The sequence below is a fragment of the Ictalurus punctatus genome, chromosome 16, assembly GCF_001660625.3.
Source record: "Ictalurus punctatus breed USDA103 chromosome 16, Coco_2.0, whole genome shotgun sequence".
In the NCBI taxonomy this organism is placed as follows: domain Eukaryota; kingdom Metazoa; phylum Chordata; class Actinopteri; order Siluriformes; family Ictaluridae; genus Ictalurus; species Ictalurus punctatus.
The window spans coordinates 13,510,583-13,530,582 of NC_030431.2; the positions used below are offsets into that span (position 1 = coordinate 13,510,583).

At 38.1% G+C, this 20,000-nt stretch overlaps 2 protein-coding genes across 3 annotated transcripts; one reads left to right on the forward strand and one right to left on the reverse strand.

The window, feature by feature from the left end:
* Nucleotides 1-63: 63 nt before the first annotated feature.
* On the reverse strand, nt 64-5,577 carry ccdc83 (coiled-coil domain containing 83). Of its 2 annotated transcripts, none has more exons than XM_017489140.3 (10): nt 5,103-5,569; nt 4,917-5,001; nt 4,618-4,786; nt 3,476-3,643; nt 3,263-3,354; nt 3,107-3,175; nt 2,804-2,919; nt 2,099-2,160; nt 921-1,051; nt 64-272 (listed from the first exon to the last, which is right to left on the reverse strand). In XM_017489140.3, exons 1-10 carry the CDS (start codon nt 5,153-5,155, stop codon nt 96-98), a joined length of 1,122 nt encoding a protein of 373 aa, XP_017344629.1. In that variant the 5' UTR covers nt 5,156-5,569; the 3' UTR covers nt 64-95. The 2 variants fall into 2 exon arrangements, with proteins under 2 accessions (XP_017344629.1, XP_017344630.1); XM_017489141.3 differs by having other exon boundaries at nt 132-417; nt 5,103-5,577.
* Nucleotides 5,578-6,504: 927 nt separating this feature from the next.
* vps26bl (vacuolar protein sorting 26 homolog B, like) lies at nt 6,505-17,749 on the forward strand. The gene is given in 6 exon segments (NM_001201317.1): nt 6,505-6,917; nt 13,152-13,308; nt 13,514-13,678; nt 15,055-15,230; nt 15,595-15,737; nt 17,332-17,749. Coding segments are annotated over 6 exon segments (999 nt in total). The 5' UTR covers nt 6,505-6,694; the 3' UTR covers nt 17,467-17,749.
* Nucleotides 17,750-20,000: the final 2,251 nt, after the last annotated feature.

A 20,000-nucleotide genomic window follows, 5' to 3' on the forward strand; every position in this document is an offset into this window, starting at 1 on the left:
TTCTAATCATCAGCTTTCACAGTCATGGAAATGAAATGTTTGGTAGACTTTCATAGCCAAAAATGAAAAGCAGAGTTTAGAGTATAACTGTATGTTTATTGGAACTTGTTGCGAATGATATTTGTTGTGAGAGTCCCATCTTGTGCCTGGATCTGGCCTAGCTGAATTAACTTTTCCAAATCTTCAGGGTCAGATAGCAAAGGAGAAAGGGGCATGGCCTGGCCGACGACAATCAACAGCTTCTGCTCCAAAGGGCCCAGGTGCAGCGTTTCCTACAGACACACATACACAAGGGCTCACTTTCTGGTCACAGGAACAAGGCGAGTCAGTGTGTCTGAGTAATGCCAGACCCATCTATATTCCTGCCAGGCAATGAGGAGGATTCAGAGTTTCCACACTTCACCTACACATCACAGCCTGGGCCACAATGAAGATATGAAGTGCATTAGTACATTTAAGATTTTGCATACATCTGACTAAATAAAGTCAGAATTTCATTTTATTTCTCAGAACTTGCCTAAAGGTAAAGAATATATACATTCAGTGTTGTGTTAATCATTACGCTGCTGAGATCATGTCCACAGTAGTTGTTATGAGCTCTATAAACCGATTCTCTAATTAAATGGTAAATCTTTTGATCATCTACTCAAAAGTAATAATAAAATAAAATCTGTCATAAAAGTAATTGCGCTGTTTATATGTAGGGTAATTGTAGATGATGTCTGTTATATATGGAGAACACATTAAAATAGCAGTAAGATTCCAGTGACCTCTGTTTCTGCAAAGTGCTGCACCTACAAACTGAATGGTTTCAATTTTAACTGACAAAAAATAAATTATTAAAGGTAAGAAAGCCGGTTTTATTACGCAAAAATATTCCTGTTTCAAATTTCTTGTATTTAGAAAGGCAAAGAACTCACCCTGAGGTCGCTCTGGCTGCCAGATAGCAGTGCACTGAGATGGTGAGTAGGGGAGGAGGGCTTGCAGCTGTGATCTATTTCATCTTCCTCCAACTCCCCAGACTGCTGGTGCTGTTCCCTCCCAACTTCCGCTACGTTGTTGGGGAGAGAAAAGAGGTGGGGGTGGGGGAGATGTTGGTATTACATACCACAATGGTGCTTATCCACACTAGGAAGTGTCCAGCTACAACATGCCTAATAAGGTCGGCATTCACTGACTCTGTTTCACTGATAAAGTCTTATTATCTTAAGCGAGAACTGAGTTAGAGGATGTCACTCAGACCTTATCCAAAAACTGGTCTGAGAGCTGTTTAGCTAACTTCATTCATCTGTAAACAGCTGCTGGTGCAAGTGTCTTGATCGAGTTGATTCTATTTCACAGGATTTCCTATAGGGTCTTCAGTAAATGCATATTTATCAGTTCAACTGCTAAGTATATCTGTTCAGTAAAAGTTGCAAGTGCTTAAATGCAAAATAAATTCAAATATAAGATCTGTGGCTGATGTCATGGCAGCTGAATTGTAAAAACAGCCAAAAAATGATGAAAATCAGATTCTGAACAAAATTTAGTTTTCTGCCAGTACTGTGCTTGAGGACAGAGGACAAAGTTTTAAACAGTTGACACGACCTAATAAAAATGCAGTATTTTTTTTTATCAAACTAAATATAGCTAACGGAACTAAACTTACTGAAGTAATCAGAGATTGTTTTCCCAACAACTTCCTCCTTTTTCACTTTTGGCAGTAACCAGACTTTAAAATGCTGTAACTTTAAATGTGATTGAGATGCAGATAAGACAAATTACAGTAGAAGGATGTCTGCAGTTTCCAGAACTACACATAGCTGAAAATGTCAAGATTTCATCATAGAAAGGATTTTTTTCCATTCTGCCAAACATCTAGTAAACTGTTAGACTAATGGAGCCATATTTGCTTTGTCAGCTGAATATTCTTTTGAATGAGAATCTTAATAATGTTAGTTGACACAAAGTTTATGTTTCCTACTAGAAACTGGCATACAGTTGTTAAAAAGACTTTTACCTTGAAGGCCTTGCTCAGTAACTGTACTCCTAGCGCCCTCTTCTGGTCTATAAAGTGTAACACTAGGAAAAGCTATGTGAGTTTATATGGATGGATCACCTGTTCTTTCAGGAAGGCTGAGTTTCTGCTCCAAGTCTTCAGCCTGCACCAGGAGCACGTTGCTGTGGAAAAATTAGGATGGATTAGAATTTAGACCATTCAATCAAAATCCTGGGAACCTGATGCTATACACAAATGTATTCTCTTTGATGCACCTGATTCAGTTCATCTATGAACAGACCATTGTATGAAATGGGTCAATGGTAAACATGGTATACCCAGCTTTTGATAAACTGCTGAGTCACAGGGACACTAAGGGGAACATCACTGGCCTAGATCGGCGGTTCCTAAAGAGGGGACCAGGTACCCCAGGGGTCCATGTGTTGTTGTTGTTTGTTTGTTTGTTTGTTTGTTTGTTTGATTGTTTTGTTACAGTGATGGAAGTCACAAGCCACCATTATCAAAGTAGCTAAATTTATTAATGCATTCTTATAGTTATTAATCTGTTTGACTGGTCATTAGATTAAACCTCAATAACTCAAAACAAGTAGGTCTAATGTCGACTTGCCGACCAATGTGTTCTGTCGTTCAGGAATAGAAAGCTCTATGGCTTAAAAAATGATATATTATTCTACACATTTACATGATGTTACTAAAATCATCTGTGCTGAGAGGGTCAGTAAATTTTATTTTACAATTAAATGGATCCCTGGCGTAGAAAATATTTCAAAGGGCTTAAATGACCATGATTGCAGCCAACAGTACCTAGAGATTTGTGCATCATTGAGGCGATGCAGTTCCTTCATGTGCTCCAAGTTCTCCTCCTCTAACTTACTCACGGCTACATCCAGTATAGAGACTTCCTCATGATAGACAGCAAGCTGGCGTGAAACATCATTGCACACACACATAACAAGGATTTAAAATATCTACTGAATCTCTAAGTCCTACAGAAAATAAAAGAACGACCAGAAAGTTTGTCCTATGTACATGTTGTGTATTTAGACTGAATGATTAGTGCACTACCAATGCATGAGCACTTTGAAGTGAATTATAGAAACATCTTACCTCTTTCTTAAGCCAGTCGTTCTTTTTGATCTTCTGAAAACTGTGTTTGTCAGCCTGTTTCAGTGCCCTCTAAAATAGAACCGGGTGTGAGTGGTGTGCCAATATGCACTATAATTTAATATACAGGAAGCTATGGTTGATATGTTTATACTGTACCTCTCTAGCAAGGTGCTTCTCTCGTTCAATCAGCAGTGAAGTATTCTTGTCAATCTCACTAATGGCTGCTTTCAGAGAGCACTCAATGTATTCTGTGAGAAACATTGAGTCAACACTACAGTTTATCTTACACACAATTTCTATGTAGTAGTTATAAAGGATTTTATCTTCCCTATAAGAAAACAAATCTAATTATAAATGAATATAGCTCACCTGACTTTTCCTGAAAGTTCTTCTGCATAGAGTCGAGATTTGACTGTAGTTTTTGGATCTGCTGTTGATGCTCAACACTTCCCACATTCTTATATAGCTGCCAAGCTTGACGGTGAACCTGCAGCTCCACAACCTGGGCCTGTACACTCGTCAGCTGCCTGTGCAAGTCTTGCAAACACATACTCATACTCAAAAATCTGAATATGTTGTTCTCTTTATAAAAAAAATATGCTGGGGTCAGGAACTGTAGTGCTCCTGCAGCTACTGGCAGATATTTATGCATGCATATTACACATCCATCCATCTTCTATACCACTTACTCCTTTTCAGGGTCATGGGGAAACCTGGAGCCTATCCCAGGGAGCATCGGGCACAAGTCGGGGTACACCCTGGACAGGGTGCCAATCCATCGCAGGGCACACACTCACATACACATTCCCACACCCATTCATACACTACGGACATTACATGCCAATCAGCCTGCCTTTGGACTGGGGGATGAAACCAGAGTACCAGGAGGAAACCCCCGCAGCACTGGGAGAACATGCAAACTCCACACACAAAGGGCCACGGTGGGCATTGAACCCCCAACCCTGGAGGTGTGAGGCGAACATGCTAACCACTAAGCCACCGTTCACCCTCATATTATACCCAAGCTATTCAATTTTTTTGACAGCATAATCCGTATTTAAATCTCAGATTAATCAAGGTAGTTTGTCTTTTTCTGCAAAAATTTAACTTTATAAAAATTTAATTATAGGGATTTTCCATCCATCCATTTTCCATACCTCTTATGACCTCACTGGGGAGCCTAGAGCCTATCACGTGGAAGTCAGAGCACAAGGCGGGGGACACCCTGGACAGGGTGCCAACCCATTGCAGGACACAATCAGGACACAATCACAGACACACATCCATTCACACACTACGGACAATTTGGAAATGCTAATCATCCTACAACGCATGTCTTTAAACTGGGGGAGGAAACTGGAGTACCCGGAGGAAACCTCCGATGCACATGCAAGCTCCATTACGAAGATTTTCATGAATATAAAATTTCTTGTGGAAATGCTCATACAAATGATTTACAAAAAAAAATTGTCCATATCCATCTACATAACTGAGGCCCAATGTGTGAGTACCTGCCAGCTCTTCCTCCTGGATATGTGCGAGCTCTAGATTGTACTGGACTGCCTGTTGTACTTGTTCTTTACTGGCCACTTCTTTCTCCTCAAGCTTCTTCTCCTGCTCCTTGGCTTGCTTGCGCAGCACACTGAGGTGACCCTGATGCTCCTTACGCAGCTGATCTCGCTGGAACATACCGTCATTATTATCATCTTCACCAACATATCAATCATCGAATCACCCTGACATTAATGATCCTAAGTATGGATTTAAAACAGGTTGACTATAGAGAAGAGCTGTTTTAAATGTTCCTTACCAGTTCAACAAGTTGTTGGTTCTTGGCTTCCAGTTCCCTTACTTCTTCCTTAAATTCTTCAATCTCTTTTCTTTTAACTTCAATTCTAAGAGAAGAGGTCCAAGTTCAGCTTACTAGATAGAAAATTGTTTAAGCTTCAAAAGAAAGGAATTATATTAATCCTGTTTCTTTTTGGAGTTAACTTACTGGAATTGGATGAAAGAATGTGTAGTTTTCTTTTCTCCGGTTTTCTTGCTCATTGCTAACCGACGTTTCACGTTGTTTTACACGTAAATTGTGTTAAAGTACAAATAAAAATCAGTCAATGTTGTACAAGAAGGTGAAGTGACCTAAAACAGCTACTTGACTCAGCTACACGCTGAAAAGCTGATTCTGATTCTATTGTTACTTTGTTGTCATGGAAACCACTCTAAATCATTCCCCATGCCAGCTACAGGGGGAGACGTGTGAGAAAGAAGCCCAGTAATCGCGTTAGTGGGCCCCTGGCTACAATCCGAAGACACCAAACTTATTCTCTTAACTAGGTTGTATGTGCGTCTATTGTAAGAAACAATGCTTTCTCTCGTGACATTACATAGCGCATAGTAGAACTCATAGGTTGTAATGATGTGTCGTTCACTGAGTCGGCTCTATGAGTCGATTCTTTTTGGTGAACGCTGAAAGTCAATATGAACGAAATGCCTTCGGTAAAACTTTAAGAATCTTTGGATAAATGCAGTAAAACCGCAGTGCAAACCGTCAGCCTGCGATATATTTGAGGCAATGCCTAAGATTTCGTACTTGGGTAAAGCTGAAGTATAAATGCTGTCGGTGTATAAGTACTGCTAAATTGGGACGGTTTAAATTAGTAGCAATTTATTTTCTGGCCTGATAAGTGAAAGTATATATTTATCTCTTGAAGTGAACTGCTTGAGAGAACATTATTTAATTAATGTGACATAATATAAGGCTGTGTGGTCAGACTTGCATCAACAGCACGTTGTTGTTGTTTTTTTCTTTCTTTCTTATAAGGAAATGTGCATTTAAGAAATGAGAAGCCCCCAAATACACCCTTGAAATTACATCTCCCGTGAATACTTTTTGAATATATAGACTTGCAATTCTCACCTAACAGATCAGTTTGTTTACTGATGATAAATACTTCTAAAGAGGTCTTCAAATCTCAGTACTAAACTGAATTTAATCCAGACCTCAATAACTAAAAATATATAAATATTCTCATATTGTCATCAATACCAATATGTACATCAATGTCAATAATGCCAATAAACAATGTCTACCTAGACCTAATGACAGTTTTTTTAAAATACATAAAATTGTATCCTGTAAGTGGAAAGCTCATGAATAAAATACTCCATGGCTCCGATAACTGGCGCAAAAATATTATGCACAATTAAATAATGAGCCTAATATTTCAATAGTTTGAATTATATCCGCAATATAAATCTGTGGAATTTATTTTATCTAGCGCGAGAACCCCTTATATAGCTAAACAGTAAAGACTTTTATTCAGAAAAAAATCACTTCCGGTGGAGCTTATTGTCGGTTTCCTAACGTTCCTCTTTTCACCCTGTTTGTAGCAGAATCTGGTGCTGAGTTGTTGATAGTCTAACTGCGTTAATTATTTAAAAATAACAATAATAAACAAATAGTTCGTTAGAAATCTCCATGTTCTGAAATAGTCCGAGTCGGTGGTCAGTCATTAGGACGCGCTGTCTAGATGGTGAGTTGGATCAGGTGTTAATATAAAAACATTTTTCCATACACACGGTGCCGGAATGAGCTTTTTCGGTTTTGGTCAAAGTGCTGAAATCGACATCGTTTTGAATGACGCCGAAACGCGGAAAAAGGTGGAACACAAGACAGAAGATGGGAAAAAAGACAAGTACTTTTTATTCTACGACGGCGAAACGGTTTCTGGCAAAGTCAACATCACGCTTAAAAACCCGGGGAAAAGACTGGAACATCAGGGCATTAAGATCGAATTCATCGGGCAGATTGGTGAGCAGCATTTCATAACATTTCTCCTTTATCAAACCCTGCCATAATATAACAGCAGTGCAATGCAGTCTTTATACGGGGCTGAAAAACGCTCCAGTTTCACTAAATAGGGATGGATGGATGTCGCAGGCAAGAATCACTTGCTAAGTAGATAGGTTTTATCGGGTTTGATGTGTTTGCAGGTGGATTAAAGATGGTGGTTTATTGAATTCATTTAGATGTTGTTAAGATGCCTGCTGCTGTCTCGTGACATGTGACATCCGGGGGAAAAAGAAAGAGCGCGCTATGATTACTCGGCCTTTGGCCTGGCTCACGTGATCTCTGGCTTGTTCCTCAGTGTAGCAACATTTCGGTTAATAAAGACAAGTTATTTGGTAACACAGGTGCAAATGCAGTATATATTACACAATGTACTACATAAAATAGTACATAACGTGTTTAATATTGCTAAGAATATTGTTTAACACTGGTGGCTGGAGATATCGTGTTTTCTGCGTTTTTGTATATACTGTATTACTGAAGGATATTACAATTTTCTGGCAGATAGACAGATATAGATATCTTGACCAGTCGTATTTTGATTATGAAAACCAAGTTGTAGCTACACTCATTGGTCATTTTGATCAGATAGACCCATCCTGTAGGCACACTGTGTATATATTTACTCACTGTAGCCATTCCATCAGTGTCAGAGAACTACCATAGGGCCACCCCTGACTAGATAAGTCAGTCCATCTCAAGTTGTTCAATCATTGTAAAGTTGGTTGCTTGAGCATTTCAAGTATTTGTGTGTGTGTGTGTGTGTGTGTGTGTGTGTGTGTGTGTGATTACATCTATGTATTTTTGGCATTGCAAACCTACCAGTTTTTATTGATTTATTTTACTTGGTTTAACTACGACAGGCATCTTTTTGTCATGGCACACAACACAAATTAGTTATACAGCTGTTCACTGAAACCTCAGTGTCTTGGCTCGTATGGTCCTAGCTCCTTGGAGCCAAAAATGGTTTCTAGAGTACATTACTCCACTAGAGTCCCCCACCAGAGATATTCAACCCAAAAGTGCGGGGAATTAAAAACTATTTTTTAAAGAACCCTTGCCATTATAAATTGACCCTAAAAGTTGAACTTTTAACCTTACCTTGTCATGTGCTCTAGAGGTCAGTTTTTGGTCCAAGGAGCTAGGACCTTCCTGAGCCGAGATATTGAGGTTTTCGTAAACAGCTGGCCGTTGTCGTTAAACCAATTTAAAAAACTGGTGGTTTTGCAATGCCAATTCACAGCGGTAATCACTCAAAAAAATTGAGAAAAATGGAAAATTAAAAAAATTTCAAGCAACCTATATTGCACCACTTGAGATGGACTGGCCCTCTAACAAGATGAGGTACCTTTTTCAGCTCAGCAGTGACAGTGCTGGTATGAGTGCATAAGACACAGCAGTGTTCCTTGGATTTTTAAACACCCCACTATGACTGCCGAGTTGAGAATAATTAATTAGCCATACATATCCAGCCAACAACATCCTTCAATCAGAAACTGACACACTGCATATGGAGAAAGATAAGTGTGGTACTTCAACTGAACACCAACAGGGAAGGTGTGTCGAATAAAGTGGCTGTAAGTGTGCACAGTGTTTAAAAATCCTAACAAAGTTGCTTTCTCTAACACACATATACCAGCACAGCACTCTACCTTAATAATGTCTGGTCAGCCATGGTTTTATGATTGTTTCCACTGATGGTTGGAGAAAAAGAGGGCTCATAAATTTTTATTAATTAAAAATATTTGTTTAAAATGTGTGTCTCAATTATTGGCACCCCTATGAATTCATATGTGGAAAATATATTTGAAGTATATTCCCATTGATATTTTACATTTTTAGTACACCTGGGTTACTAGGAACTGGAAATTGTTCAACCATGACTGGGGTATACAGGTGCATCTTAAAAAATTTGAATATCGTGGAAAAGTTTTTTTTTTTTTTTTTTTTTTTTTTTTTTCCTTCTGTAATTGAATTCAAAAAGTGGAGAAATTCTTTACTCTAATATTTTGAGATACTGAATTTTTGATTTCCATGAACTGTAAGCCGTAATCATCAAGATTAAAACAAGAGGCTTGAAACATTTCACTTTGTGTAATGAATCTGGAATATATGAAAGTTCCACTTTTTGAATTAAATTACAGAAAGAAATGTAATTTTCCACTATATTCTAATTTCTTGAGCTGCATCTGTAAATATGAGATAACTCATAGGCCAAATTCCCTTTAGTCATCCATCACAATGGGTAAGACCAAGGAATATAGCTGTGATGTGCAGCAAAAGGTTGTTGAGCGTCACAAAATGGGAAGTAACTATAAGAAAATAGCAAAATCATTGAAAATGCCCAATTAAGAGGTTCCAGTCTACTGGAAATTTTATGAATCAACCTGGAAGAGGACGTGTTTCTATATTGTCTCAACGCCCTGTGAAGAGGATAGTTCCGAGTGGCCAATATATCTCTAAGGATCACTTCTGGAGAATTGCAGAAATTAGTTGCTTCTTGGGGTCAGAAAGTCTCCAGAAGTACAATCCAAAGTCACCTACGTCACCACAAGTTGTTTGGAAGAGTTTCAAGAAAAAAGCTTCTACTGTCATCCAAAAATAAACTCTGGCATCTGCAGTTTGCCAGACAGTACAAGAATGTAAAATGGGATCGGGTTCTATGGTAAGACGAAACCAAAATGGAGATTTTTGGCAATAAACACCAGAGGTGGTTTTGGCACACAGAGAGGTAGCCATATGGAAAAGTACCTCATGCCCAAGGTTAAATATGGTGGTGGCCCTTTAATATTTTGGGGCAGTTTTTCTGCCGGAGGACCTGGACATTTTGTTAGGATACCTGCATCATGGACTCCTGGCTGCCTCTGCAAGAAAGCATAAAATGGGCCGTGGTTGGATCTTCCAGCAGGACAATGATCCAAAATATACATCAAAATCAACACAAAATTGGTTTACTGACCACAAAATCAAGGCATTTGCCATAGGCATCCCAATCCCCTGACTTGAAACCCATAGAAAACCTGTGGGGTGAACTGAAGAGGAGAGTCCACCAGCAAGGACCTCGAAATTTGAAGGATCTGGAGAGATTCTGTGTGGAGGAATGGTCTCAGATCCCTTGCCATGTATTCTCCAACCTCATCAGGCATTATAGGAGAAGTCTCAGAGCTGTTATCTTGGCAAAGGGAGGTAGCACAAAGTATTGACTAAAAGGGTGCCAATAATTGTGCCGCACATATTTAACAAAGATTTCCTTTTGGCTAAATATGTCTTGTTTGTATTTGTTTGATATCCATGAGAGCAGAGTGTTTTCGTGAACACAGCCTTCTTTGCTCATATTTACCAAGGGTGCTAATATTAGTGGAGAGCACTGTATACTAGAGGTCAACTGATAGTGGATTTTACCGATACCAATAACTAAGATGGGCAATATTTGCCGATAACCAATTAATCAACCGATTGAAATTGATTGATCCAAACTGAACCCAAAAGTAACACTACAAATAAATAGAGACATCCAAAATGGACCAAAAATACTTCAAAATTTGTCAGTGATGATTTTTATTTCTCCTCTAGAGGCTGCTCTTGTACTTTGTAAGACAGGGGACTCCTCTCAGCCGCTCCTCAAAGGATGAAACAAGGGAAAAACTATCTGTGTGGATATTTGCTGATAACCCATAGTTTCAACAGTTGGTTATCTGTGCCGATTAATCGACAAAATTGATCAATCGGTCGATCTCTATTGTATACCTAGAAAGTCTAAGTGAAGTGTACTGATAAAGTGGCTAATGAGTTTGTGTGTCTTTGGAAAGATTTGCAGCCTTTGTATCTAACTTACCACTAAGAGGCATTAAAGTGGCAGTAAAAGTTGAAAAAGAGGAACTTTTAAGAGCAAGGGTGGGGTTAACCCCATTTCTAAAGACACTGGCATGTTTAATGAATGAATATTTACATTTATTGGCTGACGCAACAAGTGTATGTGTGTTTTTCCTAAACCAAATCCCAATACATGTTAGAAATAGTACAATTCAAACAAATTTCATATTTGCAGTTTATCTTTGTAGCACTATTTTCATGTTGCTTAAGTAGTGGAAGGTTGTGTAAAGTTTGAGCTCTGGCAGTTCTGCATTACTTAATAGAGGTGACTGCCCTTTTGACTCCACTGACATATTCCTATATCAGACACAATACTTTTTTAAAGCTTGCTGGCATTAAATACAGTGCATCCGGAAAGTATTCACAGCGCTTCACTTTTTCCACATTTTGTTATGATACAGCCTTATTCCAAAATGGATTAAATTCATTATTTTCCTCAAAATTCTACAAGCAATACCCCATAATGACAACATGAAAGAAGTTTGTTTGAAATCTTTGCAAATTTATTAAAAATAAAAAACAAAAAAAACATATGTATTCACAGCCTTTGCCATGACACTCAAAATTGAGCTCAGGTGCATCCTGTTTCCACTCATCATCCTTGAGATGTTTCTACAACTTGATTGGAGTCCACCTGTGGTAAATTCAGTTGACTGGACATGATTTGGAAAGGAACACACCTGTCTATATAAGGTCCCACAGTTAACAATGCATGTCAGAGTACAAACCAAACCAAACCATGAAGTCCAAGGCTGTAGACCTCCGAGACAGGATGGTATCGAGGCACAGATCTGGGGAAGGGTATAGAAACATTTCTGCAGCATTGAAGGTCCCAATGAGCACAGTGGTCTCCATCATCTGTAAATGGAAGAAGTTTGGAACCACCAGGACTCTTCCTTGAGCTGGCCGCCCGGCCAAACTGAGCGATTGGGGGAGAAGGGCCTTAGTCAGGGAGGTGACCAAAAACCCGATGGTCACTCTGACAGAGCTCCAGCGTGTCTCTCTGGAGAGAGGAAAACCTTCAAGAAGAACAACCATTCAAGCACTCCATCAATCAGGCATGTATGATAGAGTGGCCAGACGGAAGCCACAGCCTGCCTGGAGTTTGCCAAAAGGCACCCGAAGGACTCTCAGACCATAAGAAAAAAAATTCTCTGGTCTGATGAAACAAACATTGAACTCTTTGGCCTGAATGGCAAGCGTCATGTCTGGAGGAAACCAGGCACCACTCATCACCTGGCCAATACCATCCCTACAGTGAAGCATGGTGGTGGCAGCATCATGCTGTGGGGATGTTTTTTCAGCGGCAGGAACTGGGAGACTAGTCAGGATCGAGAGAAAGATGACTGCAGCAATGTACAGAGACATCCTTGATGAAAACCTTCTCCAGAGTGCTCTGGACCTCAGACTGGGGCGAAGGTTCACCTTCCAACAGGACAACAATCCTAAGCACACAGCCAAGATAACAAAGGAGTGGCTACAGGACAACTCTGTGAATGTCCTTGAGTGGCCCAGCCGGAGCCCAGACTTGAACCCGATTGAACATCTCTGGAGAGATCTGAATATGGCTGTGCATCGACGCTCCCCATCCAACCTGATGGAGCTTGAGAGGTCCTGCAAAGAAGAATGGGAGAAATTGCCCAAAAATAGGTGTGCCAAGCTTGTAGCATCATACTCAAAAAGACTTGAGGCTGTAATTGGTGCCAAAGGTGCTTCAACAAAGTATTGAGCAAAGGCTGTGAATACTTATGTACATGAGCTTTTTTTTTTTTTTTTTTTTTTTTTTAATAAATTTGCAAAGATTTCAAACAAACTTTTTTCACATTGTAATTATGGGGTATTGTTTGTAGAATTTTGAGGAAAATAATTAATTTAATCCATTTTGGAATAAGGTATAACATAACAAAATGTGGAAAAAGTGAAGCGCTGTGAATACTTTCTGGATGCACTGTATATCAAACACAAATATCCTATACACTCTACTTTGTTAAATCGCATTTAGGGTTGTTTGTGATTTTGGGACTTCTGCAGTACTTCTAAGCTGTCGCAGGCTTACAACCTGTTTTCGGTGCTAGTTACACTTAAAAAAAGAATTAGGAGTTTTAATTTTACTAACAACCAATTCTTAAGAGTTTCTCTTAAATCGTCCAGTTACGTGGTAGAGTTAGCTTTAGCCTAGCTCGTGATGTATGCACTAATCAGTATTCACTTGGGAGAAACTTGTACCTCTTAGAAGTTTTGAAAAGACAACACATGCATTATTCACTAATTATCAGTGACTCATTATCCCTTTTTCCTTTTCTCCCTACTTTGTGTTTTCAGAGTTGTACTATGACAGAGGGAATCATCATGAGTTTGTATCACTGGTGAAGGACCTGGCTCGGCCGGGTGAGATGAGCCAGTCTCAGACGTTTGACTTTGAGTTCACGCATGTTGAGAAGCCTTATGAATCTTACACGGGCCAGAACGTCAAACTCCGGTATGCTCCTGAAATAGTATTTACAGAATGTGTCCATCATGGATAAACACCAGACTCATAAAAGGATTAGTCATGTTGAAGTATTCCATTGGCATAGAGTTTAAGTAATGATGTAGCTATGATTTTATCTAACTGCTAATTGTAATCATATACTTCAACTGAATTTTTAAAACATGTTTTTTTAAAAAAATTTTTTATTTCAAAGCTATTTTCTACGAGCGACTGTCAGCAGAAGGCTAAATGACATCAGCAAAGAGATGGACATTGTTGTGCACACACTCAGCACATATCCAGAGCTGAACTCCTCTATTAAGATGGAAGTGGGGATTGAGGACTGCCTACACATTGAATTTGAGTACAACAAATCCAAGTAAGTTTCTAAATTTGTGAATCATGGAATCAAAAAAAAGTGAGCTATATACTATATTGGGGGAAACAACATCTCTGTAATATGATCTCCTGCAAAACGCTAAGCTCACTGTTGAGCTATTAGGCCTATATACTGTTCCTCTAATGTTCTTCTAATTAGAGTTGGAGTGAGTTTGTAATTTAGAGGGTCCACAGTAAAATCACAACATCTACAGTTTAGCTATAGTGTTTACAATTTGTGACCCCTTGTTACAATAGATACGTAAAACTACTTTTCTGCTTAGACCAAATGTGAATAAAATTCACCAGAAAGCCAATGTACTCAAGGGGAAAGGGCATAGACAGTCGGGTTACTTAATGTGTTAATTAAAATATGTAATGTCTTTAAACTGATGCCCAGATCTACAAAAAATGTTAGTCAACAGTAAATATCTAGACGGTTTACTGTAATGTGCAACATCTGACTTGTACCAGATTGTGGACATGTACTAAAATGAGTTTTGTAACAATTGTAAAAAGCAAGGTTGTCAAACTTTAGGGCCACTTAGTCCAATCACAAGTGAGCCAGGTTAGTTTACTGACCAATAACATATCAACAACTCTTCTTAAATGTGATAATTTTATTGCCAATTATCTGAAAGGTACATTCTGATTGCACAATTGAATTGTATGTTGTGCATACATCATCAACAGAACACAATAAAACATTGCATTCAATACAAAAAAAAACCTGCGAAATATGTACAATACCTTGCATAAGTATTCATCCCCCTTCCCCACATTTTCCAGTGATCCAGTCTGGAACTGAACTATTCTTAATTGGTTTTATATCATAATCCATGAATCTTCATAAAATAGCCTGTAATAATAGAAGAGTGTATCTGGGGCTGAAATCAATAGTTTGCAAAATTATTGATGAAAAAAAAAAAGTTATGATTGCATAAGTATTCACCCTCACTGCTGTGAAATCCCTAGATTTAGATTATTTTTTTTCCCTTCTGTTTTTTTTTTTTTGGGAGGCAGACACATTGCAATAAATTTATGGCCCCGAGTTTATTGCTCTCCTTTGCCCCCTAGTGGAGCAAGAGAGATTAGCTCTTTTTCAAATGTGTCGATTCAATTACTGTCCACAAGACAATTTTAATTTAGAACACCGATTCCTAATTAATTTGATGGTGTGTTAGATTAGAACCGTTATCACACCACATGTTTAACATCCTGGTATAACGTAAGATTATATACTCGAGTGTTTGCTTCTGAATCTGAAAAGAATATGCAGATTACAGATGAATATCAATACCAATACATGTTTCACCATGAACAGTAAGTAATTACACATGTTCTGTGTCATTGCACACATTCCTGCTTGTCTTTTAGGTACCATCTCAAGGACGTGATAGTTGGGAAAATCTATTTCCTTTTGGTGCGGATTAAAATCAAGCATATGGAAATAGACATCATTAAGAGGGAGACGACAGGAACTGGGCCCAATGTTTACCATGAAAATGACACCATTGCAAAGTATGAAATCATGGATGGAGCACCCGTCAGAGGTACAGAGCAGTGGGCAAAGCTGAATCCTTCTCAAATTTGGAAATATTTGTTGCCAGTATTGCAGTTAATTTTGTTACTAGTAATCTTTTGCCCTTAATGAAATTTAGACGCTTAATTTTATTTAAATCATTGAGTAATATGTCAGGGTGTGAGATGATGGACAGTTAAACCTCCAGAAAATAATTACAAATTAAAATACAACGTGACACTGTCTACTAACATGAAAATAATGTGATGGGCTTATTAACATCAGTGTATTTGCAAAAACATACCACTTTTGGAATTTAATGCATCAGTATTTACACCTATAAAAGTATCTGACAGTTTTTCTTTCTCTCTCTTCAATCTTTTTTTTATGTTCAGGTGAATCAATCCCAATTCGACTCTTCTTGGCTGGCTATGAAATGACTCCAACAATGAGAGACATCAACAAAAAGTTCTCTGTTCGCTATTACCTCAATCTGGTGCTCATTGATGAAGAGGAGAGACGTTACTTCAAACAACAGGTACATGCTGTTAGAGTTTGAGTTGAAATCTCAGTCCAGGTTTTGCTCAGTAGTTTTAGCTTCTAGCCAGATTTCAACATTAAGCTTGATGATCGCCTAAACTTTTCACGATATCACAATATTGTTTTATAACCCAAGACTTACTTGGACTTTATGAACAAAAATAAATTCTCCGATACTGAATTTGAAACGCTCTCACCTCTGCTCATCTTGGAGACAAATCTAGTGCTGCATCTTAAATGGCTTTGTGTTTTGTATCATTTTACTGTTTAGTTTGTTCTAATGCACTGAACATTAAATGCAGAATTTTGGACACTTTGGCAGCTAAAATTGATATTAATGCACTTATTCTAATGATTGATCATTTCTGTAGTAACACCTTAGACATTCACTTGTGTGATGGGCATTCCATGTAATTCAAATCTAGTAGTAAACTGATTTTAAAAACATTTTATCTAAAAACAGAAAACTGATTCATGTTGATATGTTTTCTGTGAGGAGACATTTATTTAACATTTATGAAAGGAGTCACCAGTGTCAGTATAAAGCTGTTACTTTAAGTTTTTTTATGACTGAAAAGGCTAAGGATGGAAGAACATTCCCCTTAGCGATTTATTGGTAACATGACAAGCTGCATTTTTTTTGTCTTATTAACTTTGAGAGAGGAACTAACAGGAACTACCTTGCTTTGCAGATGTTCTACAATAGTAAATATAACTATAAACTGGTAAAAAAAAAAAAAATTGTCATTCTTTAATTTATCAAAGAAAAACTAGTCGCTGTAAAGTTGTTAAAAGTGGAATAAAATACTTCGAGAAGGGTTCTTATTGTAAAATAATAAACTTCAGGCCACGTAGGGGCACATCACACTACCCTGTTAATTATTTTCCAATAACAGCACTCACCATAGTGTTTTATTCCTTATGTACAGCATAGTAAACGGTTTGAGATGCAGTGTAGGCATTCTCCCTGTATCCGAGACCCACTAACACATACACCGCCCATCATGTTGTGATCATCCTGTGTGAAACGCAGGGATAGTGATATTTTGAAGCAGCCGAGATGATAATTTTGATTGTATAACTCAGTATGCGCTCATGCAAATAACTTCACGTGGCAGTTCTATAAAAATCCAACATGTTAGTTGATCTTTCATTGGACAACAGTTGTGGTGTAAATTGAGCAATCGAAATGAACACGTTGATTTCCAAATTAACGTTTGCCTCGCACCTCCAGGGTTGGGGGTTCGAAATCCCGCCTCCGTCTTGTGTGCGTGGAGTTTGCATGTTCTCCACGTGCTTCAGGGCTTTCCTCTGGGTACTCTGTTTTCCTTCCCAGTCCAAAGACATGCGTTGTAGGCTGATTGGCATTTCCAAATTGTCCATGGTGTGTGAATGTGTGAGCGAGGCTCCAGGCTCCCCCGCAATCCTATGTAGGATAAGCGGTATGGAAAATGGATGGATTGATTCTAAACTCTCTTTAAATATTAAGTATTAGTATATTAAGTATATTACCATTTTTGCACCTGGTTTGACTGTTCACTGATTGATGTAACTGACATTTACTGTTCTTGTCTTGTGTCCTGGTTGTGCAGGAGATTACATTATGGAGGAAGGGAGACATTGTGAGGAAGAGCATGTCCCATCAAGCTGCCATCGCCTCGCAGCGCTTTGAGGGCTCCGCTAGTGCAGAGAGGGCCATCGCCCAGGCCAAGGAGGACGACAACTGATAACCTGCAAAAGAAGTCTCGCGTCCGAGTGTATAATTGTAGGGTTGTGGCTTTCTGAGTGTGCGTGTGCGTGTTTTCGAACACACCCGTTTTGAATGTATACATATGGGGGTGCAGCTATGGCATGATGGTCTTTTCCATTCCTAAACATTACATTCTTTGATCAAAAAAAAAGCTTGAAAATAGCATTTTAAGATTTTAAGAAGGGATGTAAATGGGAAAAATGGTGAAATGATTATTCAGTCTCATTTGCCAATATATTATCAATACATTTTTCCTCATTCATTTGAATTTGATTCCACTTCATTTGATCCTGTGTTCCAGTCTCTTTCATTTTACTTTTTGTTTTTGTTTTGTTTTTTCATATCATGATACCTAGGGTTTAGCAACTGTCCCAGATCAAATATCTTTTAACATCTAATTTTCATAAGATTTTTATACAGTTAGGTCTTTTTTTATGTCAGTGCTTACCTGTTTGCTGTTAAAGTCAGTTTGGAGGTCAATTTTACATAGAACAGTCGACAGACGTCATTTATGCGCCCCTGCAAGGGTTAATGTAGCCATGAGCATGACCAAACTGAATTTAATAGTGACTTTTATACCATGAGTGCTGACACATCAAGGTTGCAAGTTCAGTGTTGAAATTCACCCGAGACGCTCATGATATTCTGAGGATGTTCTTATTAGATGCCATTATTAGAGCCAGTTTTGTAGACATGCCTCGTCGTCATTAGGTGTTTCATATCGTGCTGTAAATCTGATGCCAGAATTTGTGAGGCTTTAATCTAATCATGTTTTTTTTTTTTTGTTTTGTTTTTTTTTTTCTTTTCGGTGCCTAATTTTTGATTATACTGATTTTCACTTTCTGCAGTACTGGAAATAAGTTGTCTCTTTTCTTAACAAAATCGTAACTGTTGACTAACTCTTACATAAATATTTGACTGACAAGTATAACTTAATGGGCGTTTTTCTTTTTTCTTTTCGTTTTGTTTATTTGTTTTTTAAAGAAAAAAGGTTATTCAAGTATTAGTGTGCACAGTAGATTAGCAGTTACGAAATAGTTTGGACTTCTTTCCAGTGTAGTACTGTAACTGTTAAAATCTTCAACCTTTTATAATCATTCCTTAATGTGACACTTTTGCAAGCATTTTGAAACAGCAGGGATAACTTGTATGTCCTAGGTGTGACACTGAATACAGTGTTTGCATTTCCATTGTTTTCTGGAAAAAGGGATCTTTTGTGTTGAGTATTAGATCATTTACAAGACTAATTGGCGGTGTATGAGTGTGTATGTTTAAGTGTATGAGAGTGCTTTTGCCTTAAAGGACATTGACATTGATGTATGTGTCATTGGTAAAAAGTCCTGGAGAGTTTTGTTGGCAAAAATGTTTCAACCATTCCCAAATGCCATCGAAAGCAATGCTTACTTAAGGTTTCATGGAAGCTGTGATTTGGTGCCAGTCATCGACCAGCTTCAGATGATTATTATTGTTTTCAGAGAACAAAAGGAGAAAAAATAACTTTTGATTTGCTTGTAGTTCTAACTTCCTAATCCTTTATCATTATAAAAAAAAGTGCATTAAACAGCATTTCACAGTTATATATTAAACTTATGTATGTACAAAATTTATTTACAGATATGAAAGTATATATACGTTTTGGAAAGGACGTCTTTAGAAAACGCTTATGACAAGCTTTTAAGGTACTCGCAGGATTAGCGCAAAGGGAATTTAAAAGATCTTATACTTTGCAGTACACAAACTGCTGTCACTGCTCGTATTTTGTGTTCTGTAAATGAAAATGTGTTTTTACTCAGATTTACCTGATTAAAAGAGCCCTCTGAAGTTTTCATTGTTTTTTTTTTTGTTAGTTTTTTTTTCTTTTGGGAAATGTTTCTTCTAAGGCAGTGGTTCTTAGCTCGAATCCTGGACACCTGGAGAACCAGTGTGTGAGATTATGCAGGCAGGCGCACTGTCATTTGATGCATCAGCCAGTCATACAAGGTTAGTATATAGGTGTAATGATACAGTGTATCATATCTTTCGATATAAAGCTCTTGACTCGATATGTCTGTGTATCAAACAATAAATTGAACAGACCTCATTATAAAATAGGCTAGTCATCATAAAAAGTGTAATAAACATTTACACTTAATCAAGCCCCCACTTCCTCCTCTGAAAAATTAGCTTCCTCAATATCCCGAATCAGGAGAGGCTATAGGGATTCAAAAACACATTCCTAAGCACACTATTTTCACCATACTACCAGCTAAATACGTTATTGGTGTACACTAGTGCAAACACCATTTTCTCTCTCTGTCTCTCTCTCTCACTCTCTCACACTCTCTCACACACCCTACATGTCTTCTTGAGCATCACACTAACAGGTTGCCAGGTTCACAGTTTTAAACCAAATTGGAAAAAGAAAAGTCTGGTAAGATGTAAACATGTCTTGTCCAATATTTGTCCAACCTTTTGGACTAGTGTCAGGTCTTTTATATATTTATTTTTTTTGTGGTTTGAGGTATAGTTTTT

Excerpts from the sequence above, each read along its gene's own strand:
- ccdc83 (XM_017489140.3), bottom strand. The coding sequence starts at position 5,155 with ATGAGCAAGAAAACCGGAGAAAAGAAAACTACACATTCTTTCATCCAA. Across the intron at positions 4,787-4,916 it reads ACCAACAACTTGTTGAACTG|CGAGATCAGCTGCGTAAGGA; the intron begins GTAAGGAACATT and ends GGTATGTTCCAG. Across the intron at positions 273-920 it reads GCAGCCAGAGCGACCTCAGG|GAAACGCTGCACCTGGGCCC; the intron begins GTGAGTTCTTTG and ends GTGTGTCTGTAG.